Here is a 26,064-nt window from a genome sequence, read left to right as displayed (position 1 = left end):
CTACCTATGTTTTATTAGCTTAGAGTTATCTATAAATGAATTTATTTATTCAATGTCTTTATATGATGGTTCGAATTTAAGTTTTAATGATTTAATGATTTTAATATTCTTTTTAAATATGTTTTAATTGTTGAAGTTACTTAATTTTGGTTTTAAAGAACATAGTATTCAACAACATGTAAACGCTAAAAGTTGTGGGAATTTATATCATAGACTTAAAAAATGTGATGCTACTAATCCTCCAAAATTGGGGTAGATTGATAGCAAAATGACTTCAATTTTTATTACATTTTGTAGTCCTTAAAGCTTCTCAATCCAATACTCCTTTGCCCTCCTAAAATGAATCAAGAAAAAGGGTAAAATAAGCTGTAATATCTATATCATTTATTCATAACTTTTACTTGAATTTATTTTATTATTTATTTATTTTTTTAAGTTTATATTTTAATCTTTGCATTACATCAAATTGGTTTATGGCATAGTCACAACGAATACGGGGACCTAAGGCCTCCTTAAGAAACATTTGCCAATAACTCAACGTAAACCAACCTAAAAACTTCAATGACAGGAATTTTGGTTATTTATTTAATATTTTTTTACTAAATTAATTTCATAAAATTAATGATTTATTGATATTTTCATCATTTATTAGATTTTTAAAATTTAAGGGATATTTTAATGTATTAATATGGAGTCCATTTTTTTTAACTTTCTTATTTATATAAGTTTCTAAAATTTTTATATTTTTACATATATATTAAACCAAAGATGAGTATTGGCAAATTTACTTTGAGAGATTTGGTTTTAAAGTGAGAAAGAGCCGTTTACTAGAGTGAGGAAGTTAAATTCAAATTTCTTTGTTCCTGTTTTTTCTCGCCGATCTTCATCACTGGTGATCCTTCTCTGATCATCAGGAAATTAAGGATGGCTGACGATTAACAATCTACTGCCATGGTTGGGAGGGCGGAACCTCCAAATTCAAATTCTACTGTTAGAATTTCTTCGTTGGATTTCCTCTCGGGTTTGAATTGACATCTGACTTTGAAAGAGAAACCTCCGATCATTAATGAAGGAACATGTCTTACTGCTAAAAAGACAATTACAGTTATTGGGAAAGGAAAAAAGGTTGTTGTTGATGATGGAGTGAAGAGTCCGAAAAGTTTTAAAAATCAGAAACTTAATTCGGTCAGTCCGAATGCTTCTACTTCTTCAGATTTTAAATTACATTTGAGTAGATTTTGTAATTCTACTCCTTGTAGTCCTTGTGATCAGATTTCTAAATGTGCAAATTCAAAGGATGGAGTTGCTGTGGTTGAAATAAATCAAGGGGATGCAGATAATGTTTATGTTGATAAGCCGGAACCATTGAAGAGGAATTCAAATGCATTACAAAATGACTTGGAGCATGTTAGACATTGTGTTTCAGGAGAATTGAATTCTGAAAATTAGATCTCCAATAAGATTTCTCCTCTTGAGACAGCTGATAAAATGGGTAATTTAAAGACAAATGCTTGGGCAAGAAGTGGTAATGTTAAAGTTGAAAATTTGAACTTAGGTTCATATTTGGCTGAAGATGGAAAAACTATAAAATTGCATTTGGAGAATGTGTTGGAAAATTCTAGAAGATTGAGAAATGCTCTTGTCATCAAAGTTTTTGGTGATAACATTCCATTTTTTTTATAAATAATGAATTAAGAAGACAATGGAGTTACTTTGGGAGCTTTAGACTCACCATGTTGGGTCAAGTTTGGGTTCTATGTTCATATGAAAAAGCTGAGATTATGGAATCAATTTTAAGTGAAGGACCTTAGTTTGTTAAAGGTCATATTGTGGGTATTGACAAATGGTCACCTACTTATTCAACAAAATCTTTGAAAGGTCTTCTGGCTTCTGTGTGGATTAGACTTCCTAATCTACCTTTATATTGCTAGGATGATATTAATATTTGCATAATTTCATCTCTAGTTGGGAAGCCGTTTCTACCCGATGGAAACATGTTCCAATGGAATAGAAGAGAATTTGCTAGGATTTGTGTTCGTATCAATTTAGACGAACAACTTCCTTTGGGAGTGTGGGTGGAAGGTGATTCTAGAAAATTTTATCAAAAAGTGGAATATAAAAAAGTTTCCAAACTTTGTTTCAAATGTGGCAAGATTGGCTACTTGACGAGAAATTGTCCTGTTTCTAAGTCTACAGATTACAAAGATAAATTCAGTTTGCATTCTTCTGAAGTGGCTTCTGATGGACATATAACAATTGCTGATAACAATGAAGGAGATTATGTTGATCAAGAAGAGAAAGGGTATGGTCCTTGGATGCAGGCCAGATATGGGAGGAAAAGAAGATTTCAAAACAATGCTACTAAGGAGATGCAAATAACTGTTCGTGGAGCTGGTCCAAGTGCTGTTAAAGAAATCTGGAGAGTTGTTCCAATTGCTGGGCCTAGTCAGAATCCAAAACAAGATACTTTTCTTGGAAGTTCTGTTCCTAAAGACAAGTCTTTGGTTGATGATATGAAGAAAGATAATCATTATAAAGATAGAATTCTGGATGATGTTGAAGATGCTACAATAACTAATAGAAGTTTGGAAGATGGATAAATCCTAGAAGATTTGCCAATTCAAGATTTATTTAAAGATGATAATAGGACTGTTTCCAGTAAGAATTTGATTGCTTCTCAACCTATAGCTTTGAATAAGAATATGTTTCATATTCTTAATATTGTTGATGATGATGTTAACAATGTTAAAAATGTTATGAAAGAAAATTTAGATGATAATGCTATTGAGTCTTCACATATATTGAAGAATACAGCTTTAACAGTTGAAAAAGTTAAAGTGGAAAATAGCTCGATCAAAAGGAAATTGGGAAAGGAGCTCAAAACTCTTGGAACAATTAAACTAATGACTAGAAACAGAAGATTGGAGATGGGAAATAAAGACAATAAGAATGGGGCTAGTCCCCCTTCTAATCAATGAATTCCATTGTCTTTTGGAATTATAGAGGAGCAAGGAAAGTCCTTGCTTCTCTATATCTTAAAGAATTTGTCAAACAATATGGTGTGGGTTTTATTGGTTTGTTAGAAACCAAAGTTTCTTCTATGAATAGAAAAGATATCATTGCTCTTATTGGGATGGATTGGAATTGTTTTCATTACCCTTCGGAGGGTCTTTCAGGAGGAACTTTAATTCTTTGGAATACAAGGTTTGCTTTTTTTAATGCCTTGTTCTCTTCTTGTCAATGTGTAATTGGTGACTTAAAAATTCATAATAAGGAGTTGTGGAAGATTTCTACGGTTTATGCTAACAAAGATTCTTATAAAAGGCGGGACCTTTGGAATCAATTGGAGAAGTATATGCTTCTTGACAGTCCTTCTGTGGTGGGAGGCGATTTTAATTGCCTTTTATCCAAAGGTGATAAGAAAGGAGGTAGAGGATTTGAATTCTCTCAAGGCTCAAAGGAAATGAAATATTTTTTTGCTAACCTTGATTATCATGAATTGAGTTTTATTGGGCCAAGATATACTTGGTGCAATAACAAATTAGGTGGAGCTCAGATTTTGGAAAGACTTGACAGGTGCTTTGTTAATTCATCTGCTCTAGAGTCTAATTCTTTATTGGTGGTTCATCATCTCCCTCGTATAGCTTCAGATCACTGCCCCATTATGATGAAACTATGGGAAGATCAACTGAAACCAAATGTATACATCAAGTTTAAAGATACTTGGGCTTCTCACTATGCTTCGGCGGCTATTGTTCAAAAAGCTTGGAACAAAAATATTGCAAATCATCATTTAGATAGGCTTCATATCAAATTTAAAAAGGGCTTTGAAAGCTCTATTTTTCTAGAGAAAATCGTAATTGAAAGACCTCAATATTGTGAAGGAAAATCTTATCAAAGAAATACTAGATCTTCAAATGGAAGAGTCTTCGGTTGGCAGCCATCCTGAAGGAAAAATCATTCTTCTCAGATCCAAAATCAATGAACTTCAATGTACCTTAGCTCGATTAAACTCTTGGTGGAGACAAAGAGCAAAGGTAAGATGGCTAAAGGATGGAGACTTGAATAAAAGGTTCTTTCATTCATTTGCAAATGCTAGAAGAAATGCAAATTACATCTTTAATATTAAAGATGAGAATGGAGATTTGGTGAAAGATTAAGCCCAAATTGAAGAGATTTTCTTCAATTTTTTCAAATCCAAGTGGAATTACAGAACATGCTCTCTGAATAACTAGCCTTGACCAAGGAAATCTTAACTGATTCGGAAAGAGAAATGTTTAATTCCAAACTCAACCTGAAGGAAGTTTATGATGCTGTCAGCCATTTGGAGGGAGGAGTATCACCTGGAGTTCAATTTATTACTCATTCCTTTATTAAATTCTATTGGTATATCATTAAATTAGATGTATGGGATGCATTGAAAAAGTTTTTTATACAGGTATAATGGAATCTAGTTGGAAAGATACAATGATTGTTCTCATTTCAAAGGTGGAATTGCCTATGACACCTTCTAATTTCAGGCCTATAAGCTTATGTAAAACTATTTATAAGCTTGTGGCAAAAATTCTTCTCAATAGATTTGTGAGTCTTCTTCCAAAATTGGTTTTAGAAAATCCATCTGCTTTCATTAAAGGCCAGTCTCTAACAGATAATGTGTTAATTGCACAAGAAGTTTTCCATAAATTCAGGTTTTCAAAATCTTTAAAAGGGTTGGTTTCTTCTAAAATAGACATGGAGCAAGCCTATGATAGCATGTCATGGGAAACGTTGGAGCACATTTTGAATTATTTTGGAATGTGTACGTGATCCAAGGTTTTCTATTTTGATCAATGGCAAATCTTCTAATTGGATCAATGCTCATAGTGGCTATCGAGAAGGTTGTCTCCTTTCTCCTTTTCTCTTTGTTTTATGTTCTCAACTTTTATCTAAAGCTTTGATGCAAGAATAGATGGAGATAGGGATTAAGATTCATCATAATGCTCCAAGGATATCACGTATGCTTTATGCAGATGATATCTTGATTTTTTTCTGAAGCAAACTTGAAGATGGTAAAGAGGATTAGAAGCATTTTATTAGACTATTTTAATTATCGGGTCAAAAAATTAATTACAATAGTCTTCTATTTTATGTGGGAAAGCTGTTAGTAGAAGAAAAAAGAAAAAGATTGCTCGGGTAATGGGATTCAAGTATGTGAAGGAATTTCATTACTTAGGAGTTAAAATTGCATTAAGGAGATTGGTGGCTTAAGATTTCAATTTTCTGCTGGAAAAAGTGATTGGGAAGTTTGATACATGGGGAGGCAAGTTTATTTCTCTTGCTGGAAGTATCACTCTTGTTATATCAACAATTCTTTCTATACTAATTTTTTATTGCATACATTTGTTGGTTCTAGTTGGTATCTTGAATGAGATAGACAAAGCTTGTAGAGAGTTTATTTGGCACAAGGAGATGAATGAAGGTGGATTACATTATATCAGCTGGAATAATTTGTGCAAACCATTGCATTTAGGTGGACGGAGACTATGCTCTTGTACACAAAGAGTGGATTGTTTAAGAGCTAAGATTGCATGGAAATATGTGAATGATGAAGACTCATTATTGCATAAATGCTTGAAGCCGAAGTTTAGGAATTCTAGTTGGATTCTGAATTGGATGCAGGATATTTCCAGTTCCTGTAGAATCATAAGAAGTGGTGCAATGGCTCTTAAACAGATTATTAGATGGAAAATTTGTAATGGTTAAAAAGTGAATGCCTTGGAAGATGTATGGACACTTAACAATGCTTTATGTAAATGGCTTACTTTTCTTGATCGTCTACAAATCAATGAGTTATGTGTAGATTACTTTATTGAAAATGGTAGATGGAACATAAATAAAATGCAAAATGTTTTTGGAAAAGACTTGCTTAAGCTCATCTGCAACTTCAAAATTGATCAGGAGGCCGGTTGTGACCATATGGAGCTGATTTCTTATAATTTTGGGAAATCTTTGGCGGCATTATCTTATGAAGCTATGTTAATTGATTCAAATGGAGGAAGCTATTGGTCTTGGATGAAGAAAATTGATCTTAATCCAAGAACTGAAGTCTTTTGGTGGAGGTTATACCATAAAGCTATTCCAACTTTTCATTTCATGGAATATAGAAAACTCAAAGAGGGATGCTTGTGTCCAAGAGGCTGCTTGGAAATTGAAGATGTTAAGCATGTTGCGGTGAGTTGTGATAAACTCATTTAAACTAAAAAAAATTCTCAATCAATGGGGATTTCATATTCCATTTTTTAAAACTTTTGCTGAGTTAATTTCCTGGATGGAGTTAAATGCTTCCAAAAGAACTTTTATCACTAAAGTTTACTGCAATTTGGTATTTCTTTGCTTTTTTTTTTTTTTTTTTGAAGAATTGCATCAAATTGCATTAAGAACAAAGAACTAGTTACAAGTAACAAAAGGATCACATTCCTCCTTGATTAATTCCAATAACAAGGAAGGAATGTTCCCAAAAGAAAAGCTATCAAAAAAGAAACTACTATTCAATGCCATAATAGCACAACAATTAGCTATGTTATTACAACTTCTATATACATGATGGAACACCACTTTATTGAAGTCATTTAAGAAACATAAATCCTTTGCCGGCCACCTATCCACATGCCAATTATTCTTCTTTAAAGAGTCTTGAATGAATTTGATAATATTGGTATTATCACTCTCAATGATCACCCCTTTGCATTCCAACATCCAACTTCTAAGGAACTCCCTCACCATGAAAATAGCTTCTAGCTCAAGCTGTTTAATATCCCAATGAGCTTTATTCTTTCCAAATGCACTAATAAATCTGCCTTTGTTGTCTTTAAAAACACCACCAACACCAGCAAGGTTGGAGTTAAGCAATGAAGCATCCACATTAATCTTAATGCAATATTTCGGTGGAGGGCACCAAGTATTTTGAGACTCCCTAAGGAGATTAGTACCCCAGCTAGAAAGATATGGACTAGATTTGGAAATGGCTAAGAACAAAGCATTAGAAGAAACCATAGAGCATGGAAAAGCAGCCTTACCATGCTTGACATCAGTTCGATTCTTCCAAGCGAGGTAAACTATGGTGCAGTAAATTTTGACAATTACAGAATTACAGGTTGTAAGCTTCTTCAATTCATGTAGACATCAATCCAGAGAACTAAAAATAGGTATAAGAATACCCCATTCATGCAACTTCACAATGACTTCTACCATATATTTGCAATGAACCATGATATGTTCATACGTTTCATTCACTAGGCAGCCTCTAGCACAAAGAGCATTCTCAGAAATTCTACGATTCTTAAGAAACAAGTTGGTTGGAATCGCTAATTTGCCAAGCCTCCACCAGAAGATTTCCACCTTGTTGTTAAGTTTCAGTTTATGCACCCATCCAGAGAACTCATTATCCTCCAATGCACATCTATTGAGCAGCACTTGATCATAAACCACAGCAGAGACTGTTTTACCCGAAAACATTTTCAACAGCTCCATCCGATCCTCCTCCTCATACTCAATTTGTATTTGACTAATCAAAAAGATTAGATCAGGATGAAAGGCCTGTTGTAACATGGCAAAATTCCATTCACCATTATATAACAATAGCTGCTGTACATAGACACAATCCAGAAAATCACAATCAATATAGGTTGGCCACCGGTTGATGCATTTATCAAGCAACCATGCATCATTCAAGATATTAATCTTGTCACCCTTACCCACTTTCCATCTAACAGCATTTTTATGCCAAATGAAACTTCTACAAAGTTTTTCCAACTCTTGTAATACCCTCTTGGGAACCAAAGAATGATTAACTAAGAAATTTGGCATAGAAAGAAAAGAACTTTCAATGAAAGTGAGCTTACCTCCCATTGACAAAGACTTTTTACTCCAAGCATTGAGCCTATCTATGACATTACTCAAAAGCTCTTGAAAGTCAGCCATCTTGAGTCTACTAAGGGAGATCTTCACACCCAAGTATTTTATCTCCTTAACCACTTTGAAGACAAGTAATTTAGCAATATTCTTCTTCATAGAGTAACTAACCACCTTGCCGAACATCAACTGTGACTTGTTTACATTAACTCTTTGCCCTATCCACTTACAAAAATCCTCTACAATGATCTTCAATGCATTAGCTAAAGCAATGGAAGCATGAGAAAAAATTAACACATCATCTGCATAAAGGAGATGTGTGATCTTTGGGCCTCTAGGGAAAATATGAATGCCAAAAGTCTACCCCCTTTGCTCAAGTGAGTTTGACATGAGTTGAGAGCACAAAATGAAAAGATAGGGTGAAAGTGGAAACCCTTGACGGAACCCACTATGAGCATTGATCCACTTGGAATTCTTTCCATTGATGATAATAGAAAACCTCACATATACAACACATTCCATGAGAAGGTTAGAGAAATCCGTAGGAAAGCCATACCAACAAAGAATTTAACGAAACGTAGTCCATCCCATGCTATCATATGCTTGCTCCATATCCAATTTTAAATCCATCAACCCCTTCTTATTCTTGGATATTTTGAACTTGTGAAAGATCTCCTGAGCCAACAGGAAATTCTCTGAAATAGATCTTCCAGGAATGAATGCCATTTGCTCTTCAGTAATCATCTTGGAAATACTCTTCTTCAATCTGTTAACTAACATGGTAGCCACAATCTTATAATTAGTCCGACAAAGACTAATAGGCCTATAGTTGGATGTAATCAAAGGGTTCTTTACTTTAGAAATCAAGACAATCGAAGTATCCTTCCACTCCTTATTCATATAGCTGGTCTTGAAAAAACAATTGACAGCATTCTATAGAGTCTCCCAAACAATACTCCAATAGCTCTTGTAAAAAGAAGAAGCAACACCATCCATACCTGGTGACTTGTTGTTCCCTTGCTGGAAGACCAAAAACTGCAGTTCATTCACAGAAAAATCTGCATTAAACCAAGCCATATCCTCTGCTATAACCTTCTGATTTTCAGAAACCTGTGGCCAGCCCGTCAGTTCACATTCCCTGTATTTCCATTTCTTGTCAAAAAAAAATGTATAAAGACCTTCTCAATTTGCTCATCCTCCTCAAGCAGATTATTAAAATCATCTTTAATTTGAAAATCTCGATTTCCATTTCTTCTAGCCGTGGCAAAATTATGAAAAATCTTTGAGTTTGTGTCACCTTCCTCATGCCACCTTGCTTTTGCCCTTTGATTCCACCAAGTAGACAATCTTCTCAATGTGACATTAAGCTCATGTACCATGTTTCTAAGTACAAAAAGGTCTTCAACTGACCAATTATCACCCAAGGCTTCCTTGTTCTGAAGTTTTAGAATTTCCTTCTTCAACTTCTCCATCATCATATTCAAATCTTTGCACTTATTTCTATTCCAAAGAAATAGTGCTTTTAAGGTTTGGCTACGACTTTCCCTAGCCCCCCGGACTTTCTGGCTAGAAGGTCATTTATTCCCCTTCTTTTTCTTCTTATTATTTACCTTCCTCTCCTTCTTCTTCCTCCTCTCCAATATTTATTCCATTCCATTTCTTCTTCTTCCTCCACATTTTTCCCTTCTTCTTCTTCCCTTCTTCTCATTCTTTCTCCTGATATTCTAACCCTTTGATGATTGAAAAAATGTGATTTGTTTGAGTATAAGTTATTTTACAAGTAGATAGTCATGATGAAGTATGTATGAGACAAGTTCTATGGAATGTATGATTTCCCTAGAATAACATTCAGTGTGATAGTTTCATCTTTAAGCATAACACAAGCAAAAAGATAAATGGTCATTTATGCTATTATCATCTTCTACATGATCCCTTTGATGTAATATGTTAAATTCTTTCTATGATTATATGATTAGAATCGTGTATTAAAGATCATAATGTAGTGGTTTAATGATCTCCTCTGTCAATTAATCTTCTTTGAATATACAGTTTCTTGTGGGTTGGCAATATGACATAGTTTTTTTATTTGAGTATAAAACTTACTATTAATGATATAAAAAAATTGAATAACTATGGCAATTTTTAACTTTTAACATTTTACTCATTCCTATCATACTTCATAGCAGAAGAAATATCATTAAAATTCATTAAGGTTTTGATGAAATAATGAGGGATTTATTTTCAAAGAAATTATAGGCATGTTGATGTGTTGAGACATAACTTTAAACCTTGACATGAATACATGTTGGTATTCCTATTATTCTATCTTTTTTTTACATTTCATTTGTTAGTGTGATTGCAACAATTTGTTGGAAAGTCCTTACTAGTATTTATACTGTAGTATTCATTGACAGGTCTATGAAAAGAGTTTTCTGGCTGTATTATAAAGTTATATGTTTACTGAAATTTTTTATACAATGCTCGCTTTTGAAATCAAATACTTATTGATTGGTTAGAAAGCATGTATAGGTATTCAAGTCATAATATAGTGTTGTTATTTGCATATATGAAAATATGTGTATATAAATTTCGTGTGCTAGTGAACAAATTCGACATTGAGTACAAAATAACTTGTAGAGAAATTGTAGGTCATTTATTCATATTTATGCCTAGAACATGTAGCTCATTATTAATGATATGTGTTAGATGTCATGATGAGTCTTGCCGATTCACATATATCTTTGTGTATTTAAATGTGCTGAAAGGTGATGGGTGTTTGAAAGAATTTGTGGAAGCATAAGAACTAAATCTAAAGGTTTAGTGGAAATTGGGATTGGATAAGCACTCATGTCATTAATGGAAGTCTTATAGTATGTTATTCATATTGACAAAAGTTTTGTGGAATGTATTGCTCATTTTCATGATGTATAAAAAAAATCTTACATATCAAAAATCATGATTATTTGGGAAGTTTGTTAGATATTGTTGTTCTCAAATTTCTGAATTTTCACTGAATGATTGTTCCAATTTCTTTCCCATGATTAGGCGATTCTCTCTTATTCATGATTATATTCGTTTCTTAAATGCCATATGAATATGTAATTATAGATGAGTCACTGATGCATCATGATCGCTTATAATTAACATGGGAGAGAAATAAGTAGTCATATTACTTTTGCATTTAATTTTTTACCCTTATTATACTCATGATGAACAAGTGTTATCAAAACATGGCAAAATCTCTTTTTTTTCGTATGAAATTGCCAATTGCATTAAATCAAAAAAGAAAGCCTAAAACAAAGACTAAGTGATAGAAATCCTATCACTTTGCTCCTTTAAAAAAAAAAAAAAAAAAAATGAGGAACCTTATTAGCATCTAGAATATCCCAAAAGAAATCTCCTTTCAAAGCATAGTTAGCATAACAGTTAGCTAACTTATTACAACTTCTATTAACAAAGTGGAACAGAATAACCTCAATTCCATTCAGAAAGTCCAAGTACTCTCTCATGGAATGGTCATCCACTCGATTTTCATGACAAACCGAGTTTTGTAATTGCCTTATGACATTAAAGTTGCCTCCTTGTATAATCAAGCCTTTAGCATCCATCATCCACTCCTTAATAAATCTTCTCAATGAATGAAATTCTAATAACTCCATGTATCCAATGTCTCAATGCACTACCGAGAACCCAAAAGAAAGAAGCATCCTTCCTCTATGATCTCTTAAAATACCTCCAATCCCCACTTCATTAGAGCTGAGTAAATATACATCTAAGTTCACCTTAATGCATCAGGGTGGAGGGGGATGCCAAGAAGAAGAAGTTAGCATATAATGCTGGTTAGCACCCCAGTGGTCCGAATGAAGATTACCTCTAGATGATATAGATGCATAGGTAATAGCATTGATAACAATAAACCCAACTCCCAGCTCGTGACCTTCATGAACAAGATTTTTTCTACTCTTCCATGAATTAAAAATCAAAGCACAATAAATTTTTGAAATGAAGGGATCCTCCTTCCCTTGCTTCCTCAAAAATTTTAAGCAATCTTGTAAACTGTTGAAAACAGGTAAGGAAAACTCCCACCAATTAGCCATTTGAATTACCTGAATTCGTTTAGAACACTTAACAGACACATGCTCCACATCTTCCTTCATATCACAACCTCTTAGACAAAGGTTGTTATCTAACAATCTCCTACGCATTAAGAAATCCATTGTAGGAATAGCATTCTTCATGAGTCTCCACAAGAAATATGATACCCGAGGACTAAGCTTCAGGTTTTTGATGCATTTCCAATCTTGTATCACAGTTTGTTCATTTTCTTTCCAGCTCACATTATTGTATCTTGCCATAGAAGAAATTGTTTTTCTAGAAAATCTTTTCAACAGCTCCATTTCATCTTCTGAAACGTCCGTTCCAATTTTTGTTTTGCAGATAACCTTCACCAGCTCTTCCCCAAAAAACTCATGCAGCTTCTCTGGAATCCATTCTCCATCCAAAATAAAGTTTGAAAGATTTAGTAAATTTTCATTTCCCATTGCTATGAAAGTAGGCCATCTATCCAGGCTTTTATCAAGGACCCAAATGTCCTTCCTAATATTCATTGATGCACCAACTTTGATGTTCTTCCTCATAATTTGCCTTAAAGCTTTTGCTCCACTTAGCATCAATTTCCACATTGGAGAAGAATTCATCTTTCCTTCCACATCCCAGACACTTCTACCATACTTAGAAATTAAGGATTTACTAAGCATGGAATTTGTATTCTTCAAACAATTCCAAGCCAGCTTAGCTCTTAAAGGTTCAATTATATTTATAACTAAATGAATACCAAGTCCCCCTTGGCTTTCTGGTTTGCATACATCCTTCCAGGCTACATATTGTAGCCCATTATTCCCATTACTTTTATTCCAAAGAAATTCCCTACACATTCTATCGAGTTTCTTCAAGATACTCAAAGGAACCAGAGAAACGGACGTATATAAGACATGAATATCATGAAACACCAATTTGACAAGCACCACCCTTCCAGCTGATGATATAAGTTTTTGCCCTAAATATCCAATTTATAGGCTGCTTTCTCCAATAGCTTTGAGAAGTCTGCTGCTACAAGCCTCCACAAAACCATTTTATTGCCCAAGTAATTGATCTCTTTGATCTCCATGAACCCCATAAGTTTAGAGATATCCCTCCTCCTACTTCTCTCTATATTCTTATTATAGATGATAGAGGATTTTGATATATTAACTTGTTGACCCGTCCATCTATAATATTCCATTATGATTTTCTTGATCTTCCTCAAATTCTCCATGTTAGCATTAGAGAATATCATATCATGAGCATATAATGAAGTATTCAACAATCTGGAGTAGTGTGAGAGAAGTTGTGTGATTTTCTAGAGAGAGAATCATCTTCTTGATTTTTTATTTTGGTTTTCATAGGTTTTCTACGTTCGAATCGTTGAAGGTGGATGACGATTTCGGACCGCCGGCAGTGGATTGCCGGCGGTAATCAGAATGCTGATCCGTCTCGTGATGCTTTAGTAAAATCTTCTAATGACAAGATCATTAATGATCGCGTTGGTGATCAAGAAACAACAAGAAATTCTTCTTGTATGGTTATTAACGAGGGATTTTGAACTCCTTTGAGGTCAGAACCTGTTGTGGAAGGCAAAGGAAAAGGTGTTCTTGATGATTGTAATAATGTGGAGGTATTAAAGCCATGTTTGGGGAATTTGGGTATAAAGCCTTCGTCGTCTTCAAAATTAATTCTTAAGGTTAACAAGTTTACGGGATTGCAAGAAGTGGGAGTTCAGAAGCAAGTTGTTAAAGATCTATCGGTAGCGTTTGAACAAGATGACAACGTTATGGATGCTGCTGATCATTTGAAGGTTAATTCGGGTCCTTGTAGCAATTTCACGTCGGCATGGCAGAAGACTCAGCATATTAGGTTGAGTTTTAATAAGAATTCCATTCAGTTATCTGAAGACAGAATGGAAGTCAAGCTTAATTCAGATAAGGAATTGGCTAATTCCTAGGTTTTCAAGAAATCATTGGTGATTAAGGTGCTTGGGCAGGATGTACCCTTCTCTGTTTGCAGTCAAGAGCTTAGACTCTAATGGAGTAGTTTTGGTAGTTTTCATCTTACGACGTTGTGTCATAACTGGATTTTGTGTTCCTTTCCTAATAGTGAATCCATGGAAGAAGTGTTTAGTAGAGGGCCATGGTATATAGGAAATCACATTATCGGTCTGGATAGGTGGTCTCCCTCTTTTTCTACTGATTCTTTAAAAGGTATCACATCCCCGGTTTGGATTAAATTTCCAGGTTTGCCATTAAGTTGCTGGGACGAGGATAATATTGCTATGATAGCTTCCATGGTAGGAACTCCTATGCTACTTGATGGGAACTCTTTCAAATGGGGAAGAGGGAATACACTAGGTGCTGCGTGCATATTGATATTGAAAAGAAACTTCCCAAGGGAGTGTGGATAGAAGAGATACATGGAAGAACATTTCAAAAGGTGGAATATGAGAAATTAACTTCTCTCTCTTATCACTGTGGAAGGGTGGGACACAACAAAGCTTTATGTCCAGAGGTGATTCCAGAATAGGCTAGGAGAAGCAGAATTTACCTAATGCAAAGGAAGGTTTGAAACAAACTAATGAAGCTTTTGATAAAGGTCTACAACAGCAAGGAAATGATGATTATGGGCCATGGATCCACGTTAAATTCAATAACAGAAGATTAAAGTTTGCAAACAAGAACATTGGATCAAATGTTCTAGTTAAATAGGTGTATAAACCTGTTGCAAATGTGAATCATATTAATAAGGATGTCGTGCTGTTGAGTGAACCAGGTATGTCAGTAGATTTGCAAGGAGAGTCTATTTTTCCAGAAGCTGTAAGTGGTGCTAAAGAGAAGAGGATTCAGGGATTATCTACTGGTTTGAATAAATTTCAAACTCTGGATAACGATCTGGAGGATGGGGAAGTCATTGAGATGGCTATTACTAGAAGGCACTGTGAATCAAATAAGGAGAGCTCTTATGTTATTGCTCTTATTCTAGATGTGATTATTGCAAATACAATGCAATATACGGGGAATATAGCGATACCTTTATCAAACTCAGGCAAAGTCAAATTATCCAAGGAGTTGAGAGCATTGGGACCATGGGAAACAGATCAAAGAAAGAGGAGAGGTGAGAAGAAAACCAAAAAAATGATAGGGGATAACTCCCCTATTATTAATTAATGGCTTCCCTTATCTTTTGGAATTGTAGGGGGGCTAGAAAGCGAGAAGCCTCCATATATCTTAGGGAGATTGTGAAATATAATGAAGGTTTTTTTGTTGGTCTTACTGAAATGAAGATGTCTTCTCTTGACAGAAGTGATATCAGTATAATTATTGGAAAGGAATGGGATTATCCATCATCCTGTGAATGGTATGTCGGGTGGCATTCTGGTTTTGTGGAAAAGAACTATGGCATTCTTTGAAGTCATTAAGCATTCTTCCCAATTTGTTATGGTAACTCTCAACATTAATGATTTGTGTAAATGGAATATTACTACCGTTTATGGAGGGAGGGACGTTCAAACCCACATAAATCTTTGGCAAGACCTTGAAGGTTGTTTGATAGGTGATAATCCAACTATCATTGGAGGAGACTTTAATTTCATCCTCTCTAAGGAGGATAAGAAGGGTGGGAAGATGTTCCATTTCTCTAAAGGGCCTAAAGATATGAAGATGTTCTTAACTAATAATGATTTCCATGACATTGGATTTGTGGGTCTAAGCTTTACTTGGTGTAATAAAAAGAAGGCACTTCAACAATTTGGGAGAGATTGGATCGGTGTTTACTAAATTCTACAGCTTTACATAAAATCCCAATGGCTAAGGTTTGTCACTTATCTAGAGTTGCTTCGGATCATGCTCCCATTGCTCTTAACATGATTAAGCCTCAAAATCAGAAATCAAAATTTATTAGATTTGAAGAAACATGGAAATCCTATCTGGTTGCTTGGAACATTATTTTAAAGGCATGGATGAAAGCTAATTTTGGTAATAATGCTGAAATCCTACAAAGAAAATTAGGAGATCATTGAAAGCTTTGTATTTCTGGAACAAAAATAAGTGCAAGGAATTAAACTCACTGAAAATTGAGTTGAAGATGGATATTTTGTAGCTGCAGCTTGAAGAAACAAATGTTGGTCTCACGGCTGATAAGTTGAAACAGTTGAGAAAGAAAATTCATGAACTAAATGTGACTTTGGGAAGATTGTCCACTTGGTGGAACCAAAGAGCTAAGAGCAGATGGCAGCGAGATGGCGATACAAATTCAAGATGCTTTCATCAGTATGCTTCAGCCAAGAGAAAAGGAAACTTGATTTGGCAAATCGGAAATGATAATAATTTGGTAGTTGAAGATTTTGATCAAATTGAAGAAGTGTTTTACAACTTCTTTAAGAAGAAATGGCCAGCTAGGGAGTTTAAGATTACTGGATGGCCTACAGTTCTAGAAAATCTGAGAATATCCCATGAAGATGCAAAGCTCTTGGATGTTGAATTCACTAAGGAAGATATGGTTAAAGCTATTTTCAGTCATGGTAACAACAAATCCCCTGGTTTTGATGGTATCACAACTTCTTTTTTCAAAATTTATTGGAAAATTATGGAGGAGGATGCATGGAAGGCTATTGATAATTTTTTCAAAACTGGTTGCATGTATAATGATTGGAAGGTTACACTTATTGTCCTAATTCCTAAAATCAATAAGCCTACTGTTCCATCTAACTTTAGGCCTATAAGTTTGTGTCAAACAACTTATAAGATAGTGGCAACCATGATTCTAAATAGAATGAAGAGTTATATTTCCAAATGTATCACTAAAGAACAAGCTGCATTTATCAATGGTCGTTCTATGTCTGACCATTGTCTTCTTTCTCATGAGATTTTTCATAAGCTTAGAATTTCAAGAAGCAAAAAGGGGTTAATGGTGGTTAAGCTTGATATGGAGCAAGCTTATGACAGTATGAGTTGGGATTCTTTAGCCCAAGTTTTAAATATGTTTGGCATGCTAATGGAAATATCTAGGCTTATTATGGAATGTATAAGAAATGCTAGATTTTCTTTCATTGTTAATGGAAGAGCTTCCAAATGGATTACTGCAGAGAATGGCTTTAGGCAAGGTTGCCCATTATCGCCATATCTTTATATCCTTTCCTCTCAATTTTTTTTTATCCATGCCACATAGAGGTCATGATATGGGAATTCAGGTGTCACAACGTGCTCCCAAGGTGAACTATTTACTATTTGCTGACGAAGTGTTGATCTTTCCCAAGATACTGCCCAACTGGCTGTCAAGATGAGAAATATTGTGATGGATTTCTCTTCCTGGATAGGTTTGAAAGTCAATAACTCTAAATCTCAAATTTTATTCAGCAAAAGAATGAGTAGAGTTGCTGCTTCCCGAGTAAAGAATGTTATGGGATTTAAAATTGTTAAAGATTTACAGTACTTAGGCATCAAGATGATGATGAGGAAAGCTTTGAAATCTGATTTTCAGATTCTGTTGGATAAGGTGATGCATAAGCTGAATTCTTGGAGAAGTAAAAATCTATCCTTGGCGGGTAAGTTTACTCTTGCTATGACTTCTCTATTAACTATTCCTAATTTTTCCTCTACTCATTCTTTGGTCCCCATGAAAGTATTACAAGAGGTTGATAAATGTTGTAGAAATTTTATATGGCATAAGGGGAATGGTAAGAGAGGTATGCATTATATTGGTTGGAATACTCTGTGCAAACCATATGATAAAGGTGGTTTAAACTTCCCCTCTACGGCTACTAGAGCAGGACCTTTGAAAGCAAGATTGTCTTGCAGAGTCCTACAAAATAAGAATTCACTATTATATCAACTTATTTCAGCCAAATATGGAGATAACTTGTGGGAAGCTAAAAGTAGGAATGGTAGTTCAATTGCTTGGAAGATTTTGATTGAAGGTGCCCATTACTTAAAACCTTTGTTAAGATGGAGAGTTGCTAATGGTAAGAATATAGATATTCTTAATGATACTTGGTTGCTTGATAAATGTTTGAATGAATGGCCAATAAAGGCAAATTGTTTGGAGTTAGAAGGGCTAAAACTAAATAATTTCATCAATGAGAATGGTGGCTGGAATCTCCATGTGCTGCAAGGCTACTTCCATAGTGAACTTATCACTACAATTCTACAAATTTCGATTGACAGAAGTGCAGATGAGGATTACCTGGAAGAAATCTGTGTATTATCTGGAAGATCTATCACTGCCCGTGCAACTAAGGCTTACGAAAAATATAGTAGTATTAGTGATTATATGGGATTTTATAACTGGTTAAAAAAGATGAGACTTTCAGCTCGGACTGAATTATTCTTGTGGAGAATGAGTAAATAAGCTTTTCCTACAAATGACTTCTTAAAGTATAGGAAGCTTAAAGAAGATGACTTATGTGCTAGGGGCTGTCAACTAACTGAAAATCTGGAGCATATTGCTTTCCGTTGCATAAATTTTTGAGATGTTATTAGAAAGATTCAAGAATGGGTGTTCTACATACCTATTTTTAATTCTCTGACTGAATGTTTATGGGAATTGAAGGCTCTTTCTAGATTTGCACCTAATATTTCCAATATGTACTGTACAACGGTATACTTTAATTGGAGGAATAGAAATGATGATAACCATGGAAAATGTGCAAGTTCTATTGCATTTACAGCTGCTAATGTGATGTCTTCAGCATTTAAATCTTCTAATCCAATCATATATATCTGAGGTGCTAATCTCCGTAGAGAGTTTCAGAACTTTTGGCACCCTCCACCGCTTGGTTGGATTAAGATCAATGTTGATGCTGCTCTCCTTACTTCTTATGATGCTGGAATTTGTGGATGCTTTCGTGACCATAAAGGGAGATTATTGATTGCATTTGGAGAAGGGAAAATGCATTGGGATATCGCTCACCTTGAATTGGATGCTGTGATGGATGTTAGAAGATTCATTCAACCGTGGATGCTAGAGAGTAAAAGGGTTATAATTGAAGGGGATAACATCAATGTTATCAAATTCATTCAACATTCTTTGAATAAAGCTAAATGGCAATACTACAATCGATTGGAGGATGATCTTATTTTCTTGGTCGATTTCAAAAAGGTAATTCTACACCATCTTCATAGGAATTGTAATAAGGTAGCCGATATGTGTGCTACATTGGTATTAGATAGCAACTTTTATTTTGATAGCTCCTCTTTTGCTAACATTCTTTCTTCTCTTTGTTCTTTACTAAAGAAGGAATGTGAGCCTTTACTTTAGCTTGTATCTAGTTCTTTTCATATTAATTGCTATTTGCATTCTTCAAAAAAAAAAAGCATTAGAGAATATCAATATGTCATCTGCAAATAACAAATGAGAAATCCCTGGAGCTAAAGGGGTTACTTTCAAACCCAAATTCCTTCCCTTAGATAAGAAGGCATTAGTAAATTGTTAGGAACATAGAATGAACAAGTAAGGCGATAGAGGACAACCCAGTCTAAATCCACTCCTTCCTTTATTTCCTTCTAAACCAACACCATTAATTTGCACCAAGAAGACAGGGTCAGTAACACACTCCATAACACGATTGGCAAACTGTTCTGGAAAACCAAAATATCTCAAAACTTGTCTCAGGGTAATCCATACCATACTATCGTATTCCTGTTCCATATCCAGTTTGATTGCCACCAATCCTCTTTTAGATTTAGAGAACCTGAACTTATAGAAAAGTTCCTGTGCAAGAAGCACATGCTCTGATAAAGCCCTCCATTTATGAATGCTACTTGTTCCTAAGATACTAAATAGTGTATCACCTTCATCATTCTATTTAACAGCACTTTTACCACAATTTTGTAAATTGACATGAATAAGCTTATTGGCAAAAAAATTGAAGGAGATAAAGGATTACTTACTTTGGGGATAAGCACCACCAATGTTTCTTTCCATTTGGAAGACATTTTACCCGAACTAAAGCAAAGATGAATAGCTTTCCACACATCCAATTGAATGATCTTCCAGTATGCTTTGAAAAAGAAATAGGTTATTCCATCTTCCCCTGGAGAAATGTTGTTGCCAAGTTCTCAAATCACCTCCTCTACTTCAATAGAAAAAACTGCATCCAGGATTTTACAGCTTTCACGATTGAGATGTTCCCATTTGGTGGCCAATTTTCCAAGTGACAGTCTTTGTGCTTCCATTTGTTGTAGAAAAACTTATAAAAATAGGTCCTGATAATTTCAGGATCATCTATCAGCTCGCCATCATCATTCTTCAATTGCTTAATTGAATTACCATTCCTTTTACCATTTGCAAAGGCATGAAAGAAACTATAATTTGAATCCCCTTCCTTCATCCACTTGGCTTTGGCCCTTTGTCTTCACCATGTATTCAACCATGCTAGAGTGCAGTTGAACTCATTGACTTTTGATCTAAGTAACATAGCATTGCTGTCCGAAAACTGCTGGTCCAGAGCTTCTTCTAGCTGAAGTTTTTTTATCTCTTCCTTCAGTTTTTCCCTCAAATCATCAGCTTTTGATGTTTTTCCTTGCTCCAAAAAATAAGGCTTTAAGAACCCTTGATTGTGTTATATTTAAATCTTCCATATCATCTCCTCTCACTGGTTTAGCCCAAGAATGCTTGACTACCGAGGCTGCACCCGAATAAGACAACCAAACATATTCCAATTTACCAAATTTGGTTTTATGATTTTATTGATTAAACATCTTCAATACAATGGGACAATGGTATGAAGCAATTCTATTTAAATTCCTCACTACCGCTTGATTAATCATCTCCATGGATTTTGAGTTCAACATACACATATCCATCCTCTCCAAGATCCTTGCACTGCCACTCTTATTATTACACCACGTATATTTTGAACCAAGAATACCCACATCATGAAGATAATTTCTATTCATGAATGCCTTCATTTCCAATGGTCCAAGTGAGAAAGAAAATTTCTTCCCACCTTTCTGGAAAAATCATTTTGAAAACATATTTGATTGCAAAAAGTCATAATTATAGTAGCATGTGTATATACATTTTTGAAGCCTCTCATGACATGATTCATTTATTTTTGTCAGATGAGGCTCACTTCATATTTAAATAATATGATTAAATATATACTTCATTAACAAAATTTATGTAATGTTCATATGTGTATTATTGAGTTTAAAGTTTCACTTACATAATCGATATCAAGTGAACGTAGAAGCTTGTAGTTACATTATATTGTTGCAAATCTAATTTTATGGATTAGAATTTTGATGATAGCAAACATTCATGATTTTTTTATGACTGTCTTACCTAATAACTTTTTAGGTCCATAAGATCAAGTGCAACTCAAGCCAGCTCAAGATTGGGTAGATTAGGTGTGAGTTAATTTATAATTTTTCCTTTCTTGAGTCTATTATAAATGATATGGTTCCTGATGCTAAGTAACCTTGCACACACACACACACATTGGAAATATTTTTGTCTGTTGATTAGAGTTCTCTATTTTGATCACATTGTCCGGGATAATCCAAATATCATCTTGGGTGATCAGCTAAAAATAGAGATCTTAATTAGGGCATCCTGGTTAAGGCATCCCTCATTAAGCACATTATCTTGGATGATCTTTATATCGATCGGGACGATAGGCTCAAATCAGAAAAATCAACTGCCAGATCTATTTAGGTATTCTTTATTTTTAGACATCGGCCAAGACATCATCATAAACGATGCAGTATAATTATACCTAAATTAATTTGGTAATTAAGGAAAGTAATTAAGGTTTTATTACATGATCACATCGGACAGGATAATCGTAAGAGGATCCAGGATGATCTCTTGGATGATTGACATCGACCAGCTCCTATTCAGGATGATTTTTCTCAAATTTAAACTAATCGGCCAGGACAATCATTAAATCAGCTTGACGATCTAGCTATTTTTGCATCATCCAAACATTCTTTCAGAGCGATTGTCTGGATGATATTTAAGGATTTGTACTGATCGTACAGGATGATATTATATTAACCGGGATGATATGATCAAAAATTTTCTGATCATCTCAAATCATCCGGGCTGATTGAGCATAATCTACACTGATTGTCCAAAACAAAATAGGTATCATCCTAGACAATAATGTCGGTTTATATAAAATAAGAGCTATTCTGAAGCTCTTCTATTTAATAGCACTTATTCTTCCCTTTAAAACAACTTTTGCTACTGTTCTAACTTAAGAGAGCTAAGAGGAGAGGGAGAGCAAGGGAGAGAGAGAGAGAGGATCTTATAATGGAGAATTTGTAAGGGAGTTCACAAAGGTTTCTCCAAGCTAGGATCCGTCGTCATCTTCTCTAGTCATCATCCTTAGTTCATTGGGGGTTCTAAAGAGGTAAACTATAACATCTAATCAAGGTTCTCTGCCTACTTCAGGAGGAAGCAAAAGGAGTTGGGTTCTCTTCCTACTTCAGGAGGAAGCAAAAGGAGTTGGGTTCTTTGCATACTTTAAGAGGAAGCAAAAGGAGTTGGGTTCTCTGCCTACTTCTGGAGGAACTAAAAGGAGTTGGGTTCTCTGCCTCACCTGGGTTGGTGGAAAGGAGATTTCTATAGGATTCATCGCCTTGCTGTGGAGACTAAAGGAGAGACACTGAGTTTAGTGCAATAATAGAAGGGCGCCTCTGGGAGTGGAAGTAGGTTGTGTTAACTGAACCACTATAATTTTTTGTGTTCTTTATTACTGCTTTCGCATTTACTTCCCACACTTTGATTTCTATGGTGAATCTTAGTTTTTGTTTTAAGATTATGTTTTGATCGAAAAACCTTTAAATACCAATTCACTCCCCCTCTTAGTTAGCCTTTGGACTAGTTCATAAGGGCTTTACATCCCTAACAAACTTTCTAGTGCCCTCAAAGCATTTTTAAGTGGTATCAGAGCGAGATTCATAAATTTAAGTTTAAAAGTTTTTTGAATTTTGATTCATGGCTAACTTTGGTAATCATAATACAATGGAAGGATATTCTATTACACATCCACCTTTATTTGATAATATTCCATTTGATTTTTGGAAAATTTGCATGTCTACATTTTTATAATCGCTTGATTATCAAATGTGGATGCACGTTAAAGAAGGTTATACACCACCTTCTCGTGAACTTAATGGCATTAAAATTGAAATTCCTTTTATTGAAAGGACTTTCGATGAAAGAGATTTAACACAACTTAATACAAAATGTTTCAACTATTTTTTCTTTGCTTTGAAATATGAAGATTATATGCATGTTTCAACCTGTGATACTAGTAATGAAATTTAGGATATTTTGTGTGTAACTTATGAAGGAACCATTGAAGTTAAACAATATCGATTGAATTTTTTATTGCATGATTACGAACTTTTTCATACGAAACCTTCTAAATCAATTTCTGACATGTAAATAAGGTTTACTCAAATTGTCACCTCATTGCATGCTTTAGGAAGAGAGATAACTAATTATGAAAGGGCCAATAAAATTTTGAGATGCTTGCCTTTTTCTTTTGATGCTAAGATCGCTATAATTATTGAATCTAAAGTTTTGAATGTTTATTCGATTGATAACTTACTTGGATCACTCATTTCTTATGAGCAAGGGGTGAATCAAAAAAATCCTGATACACGTGAGAAAAAGAAGAAGAAAACTATGACACTAATGGCCAACAACACGTACATTGATTCTTCCTGATCTAAAAATGATGATGTTGCCTTCATCACTAGGCAATTCAAAAGCTTTCTAAGGAAGAAGCATAAAGACCATGAGAAGTGCAAAAGAGGTAAGGATAGCAAAAATTATAAAAGCTCTTCTAATGTTGTTTATTTTAAATGCAGGAAGCCTGAACATGTTAAAGCTGATTGTCCTACACTTAAGGAGCACCCAAGCAAGGAGAAGGGTGAGGAGAAACCCAAATACAGGAAGGATAATAAGTAGTACCAAAAATCTTTCTTGGTAGATTGTGTTAAGAGAGTTGTTAATTGCATGTTTTACATTCTTGCAACTTATATAGTTTTGATGATTTCAAATATTATTGTTTTAAGTTTTGTTATCTCCTAACACTTTTTGGAATATTTGTTTTTGCTCTTGTGTGGACTAACATTTTAGGAAATTTGAACTCCAAACTAATGAAGACTTCAAATCAAATTCAGCATGAGATAGTTTATAAATTGAAGCTTATCTTTTTCTTTGAATTGAGTTTGAGAGGGAGTGATTGTAATTGTGTAAATAAACACACACACACACACACACATACACACACACTTAAGGAGATCTTTAAAAATTATAGTGATCATACGGGACGAACACAGTTCATACGGGACGATCAAGTCAGTTATCTCCTTTGAAGAGCAATGGAACGATTAGGAAGTGAAGAAAATGTTTCTAAGTCTTGATCGTCCAGGACGAATTTCCTATTCATCACAATACGAAATGGGCTCTGGAAAATTTTCATCCCGAAGAAATTCATATTCGTTCTAAGGCAAAAGATCCTCTATAAAAATTTTATCCGAACGAACTCATATTCGTCCGAGGACGAAGCGCACCGACTCTTAAAAATTTGGCAACTTCATGCAGTTTTCAGAACCGACATATGTTATAACCGTTCGTACTGGATGAACCTTATTCATACAGGATGATTAACATGTACGAAGTCTGTTCATACTAATATACATTAGGTTCATCTCCAACTGAATTAAGTAACATTGTCCGGGACGATCCACAATCGTACAGGACGATCCACTGCTGACAGACTTGAATTTTATCAGTTTTTGGACAATTTTTTGTGTCTTTCCTATATAAAGTCCAATATAAACTGCCACTTAATCTTTTTGCCTACTGATCTTCATGCCAACTGAAAGGAAAGTTAAGGAGAGAGTGTGAGAGAGTATTTGAAGGAGGATTCTTAGTACTGGAGCATGAAGGTTTCACTTGGTACTCAAAGGTTTCACTCTTTTATCTCTTCCTTCTAAATTTATTGTGAAGAATATATGTTAAGGAGATCCGATTCTCTGAAGACACTTGGAGAGTGTGAAAGGAAGAAGGGTTCTCTGCCCACACTAGGAGAGTGTGAAAGGTCGAAGGGTTCTCTGCCCACACTAGGAGAGTGTGAAAGGACGAAGGGTTCTCTACCCACACTAGGAGAGTGTGAATGGATGAAGGGTTCTCTGCCTACACCAGGAGAGTGTGAAAGGATGGACGATTCTCTGCCAATACTGATAAGAGTGTAAAAGGATGACGGTTCTCTGCCACACCGGATAGTGGTGGAAGAGAGTTTTGTAAAGGCTTCTCTGCCTAACCGTGGGTGCAAAAGGAGAGTCACTAGTGGTATTAGTGCAATACTTAGAGGGTGCCTCCGGGGAGTGGATGTTGGTTATGTTTGACCAAACCACTATAAATCTCGTGTCTTTATTTTTCCGTTATTTTATTTTTATTTTACTGTTTCTAACTTGTGGTTGAAAAATCTTTTTCTATAAAATTCACTAAAGTTAAAATTCTCAATTTTAAAGTTTAAAAGAGCGAAAAATTTTTAATTACCAATTTACCGCCCCTCTTGGATAGCCGCGGGGACATAAGCATAGGTTTAACAACCTAATTCATAATGAATAAGTTTCAACAAGTGATATCAGAGCTTTGTTTAAAAATCATAAGTTTAGACTACTTTTTGATTAACATAGATGGCTACATTTGAAAACCGAAATATACCTGAGGGTTACTCTATAACTAGACCTCTATTATTCGACAATATTCTTTTTTGATTTTTTGAAAACACGCATGTCTACATTTTTATAGTCACTTAATTACCGTATGTGGATCTTAATTCAGGAAGGGTATACAAAACCAACTATACTAGTTTACGGAGTTAGAGTTGAAACACCTTTTGTGGACTGGACAATAGAAGAATGTGACTTAGCAAAACTAAACGCCAAATGTTTGAATAGTTTTTTTTATGCACTTAAATTAGAAGATTACATACAGGTTTCTACTTGCAAGAGTGGAAAGGACATATGAGATAGACTTTGTATAACGTATGATGGGACTAATGAGGTTAAGCAATCTAGACTTAATATCTTATTGCGTGATTATGAACTTTTTTGCATG

The 26,064-nt window shown here is 34.7% G+C and overlaps 1 protein-coding gene across 1 annotated transcript; it reads left to right on the top strand.

The window, feature by feature from the left end:
- The first annotated feature begins 2,974 nt into the window (after positions 1-2,974).
- On the top strand, positions 2,975-3,949 carry LOC110101207. Its single transcript, XM_020829006.1, has one exon. It carries the CDS (start codon positions 2,975-2,977, stop codon positions 3,947-3,949), a length of 975 nt encoding a protein of 324 aa, XP_020684665.1.
- Positions 3,950-26,064: the final 22,115 nt, after the last annotated feature.

This window comes from Dendrobium catenatum, unplaced genomic scaffold, assembly GCF_001605985.2.
Source record: "Dendrobium catenatum unplaced genomic scaffold, ASM160598v2 fragScaff_scaffold_1316, whole genome shotgun sequence".
Lineage (NCBI taxonomy): Eukaryota > Viridiplantae > Streptophyta > Magnoliopsida > Asparagales > Orchidaceae > Dendrobium > Dendrobium catenatum.
This window is presented reverse-complemented; position numbering and strand designations above follow the sequence as displayed.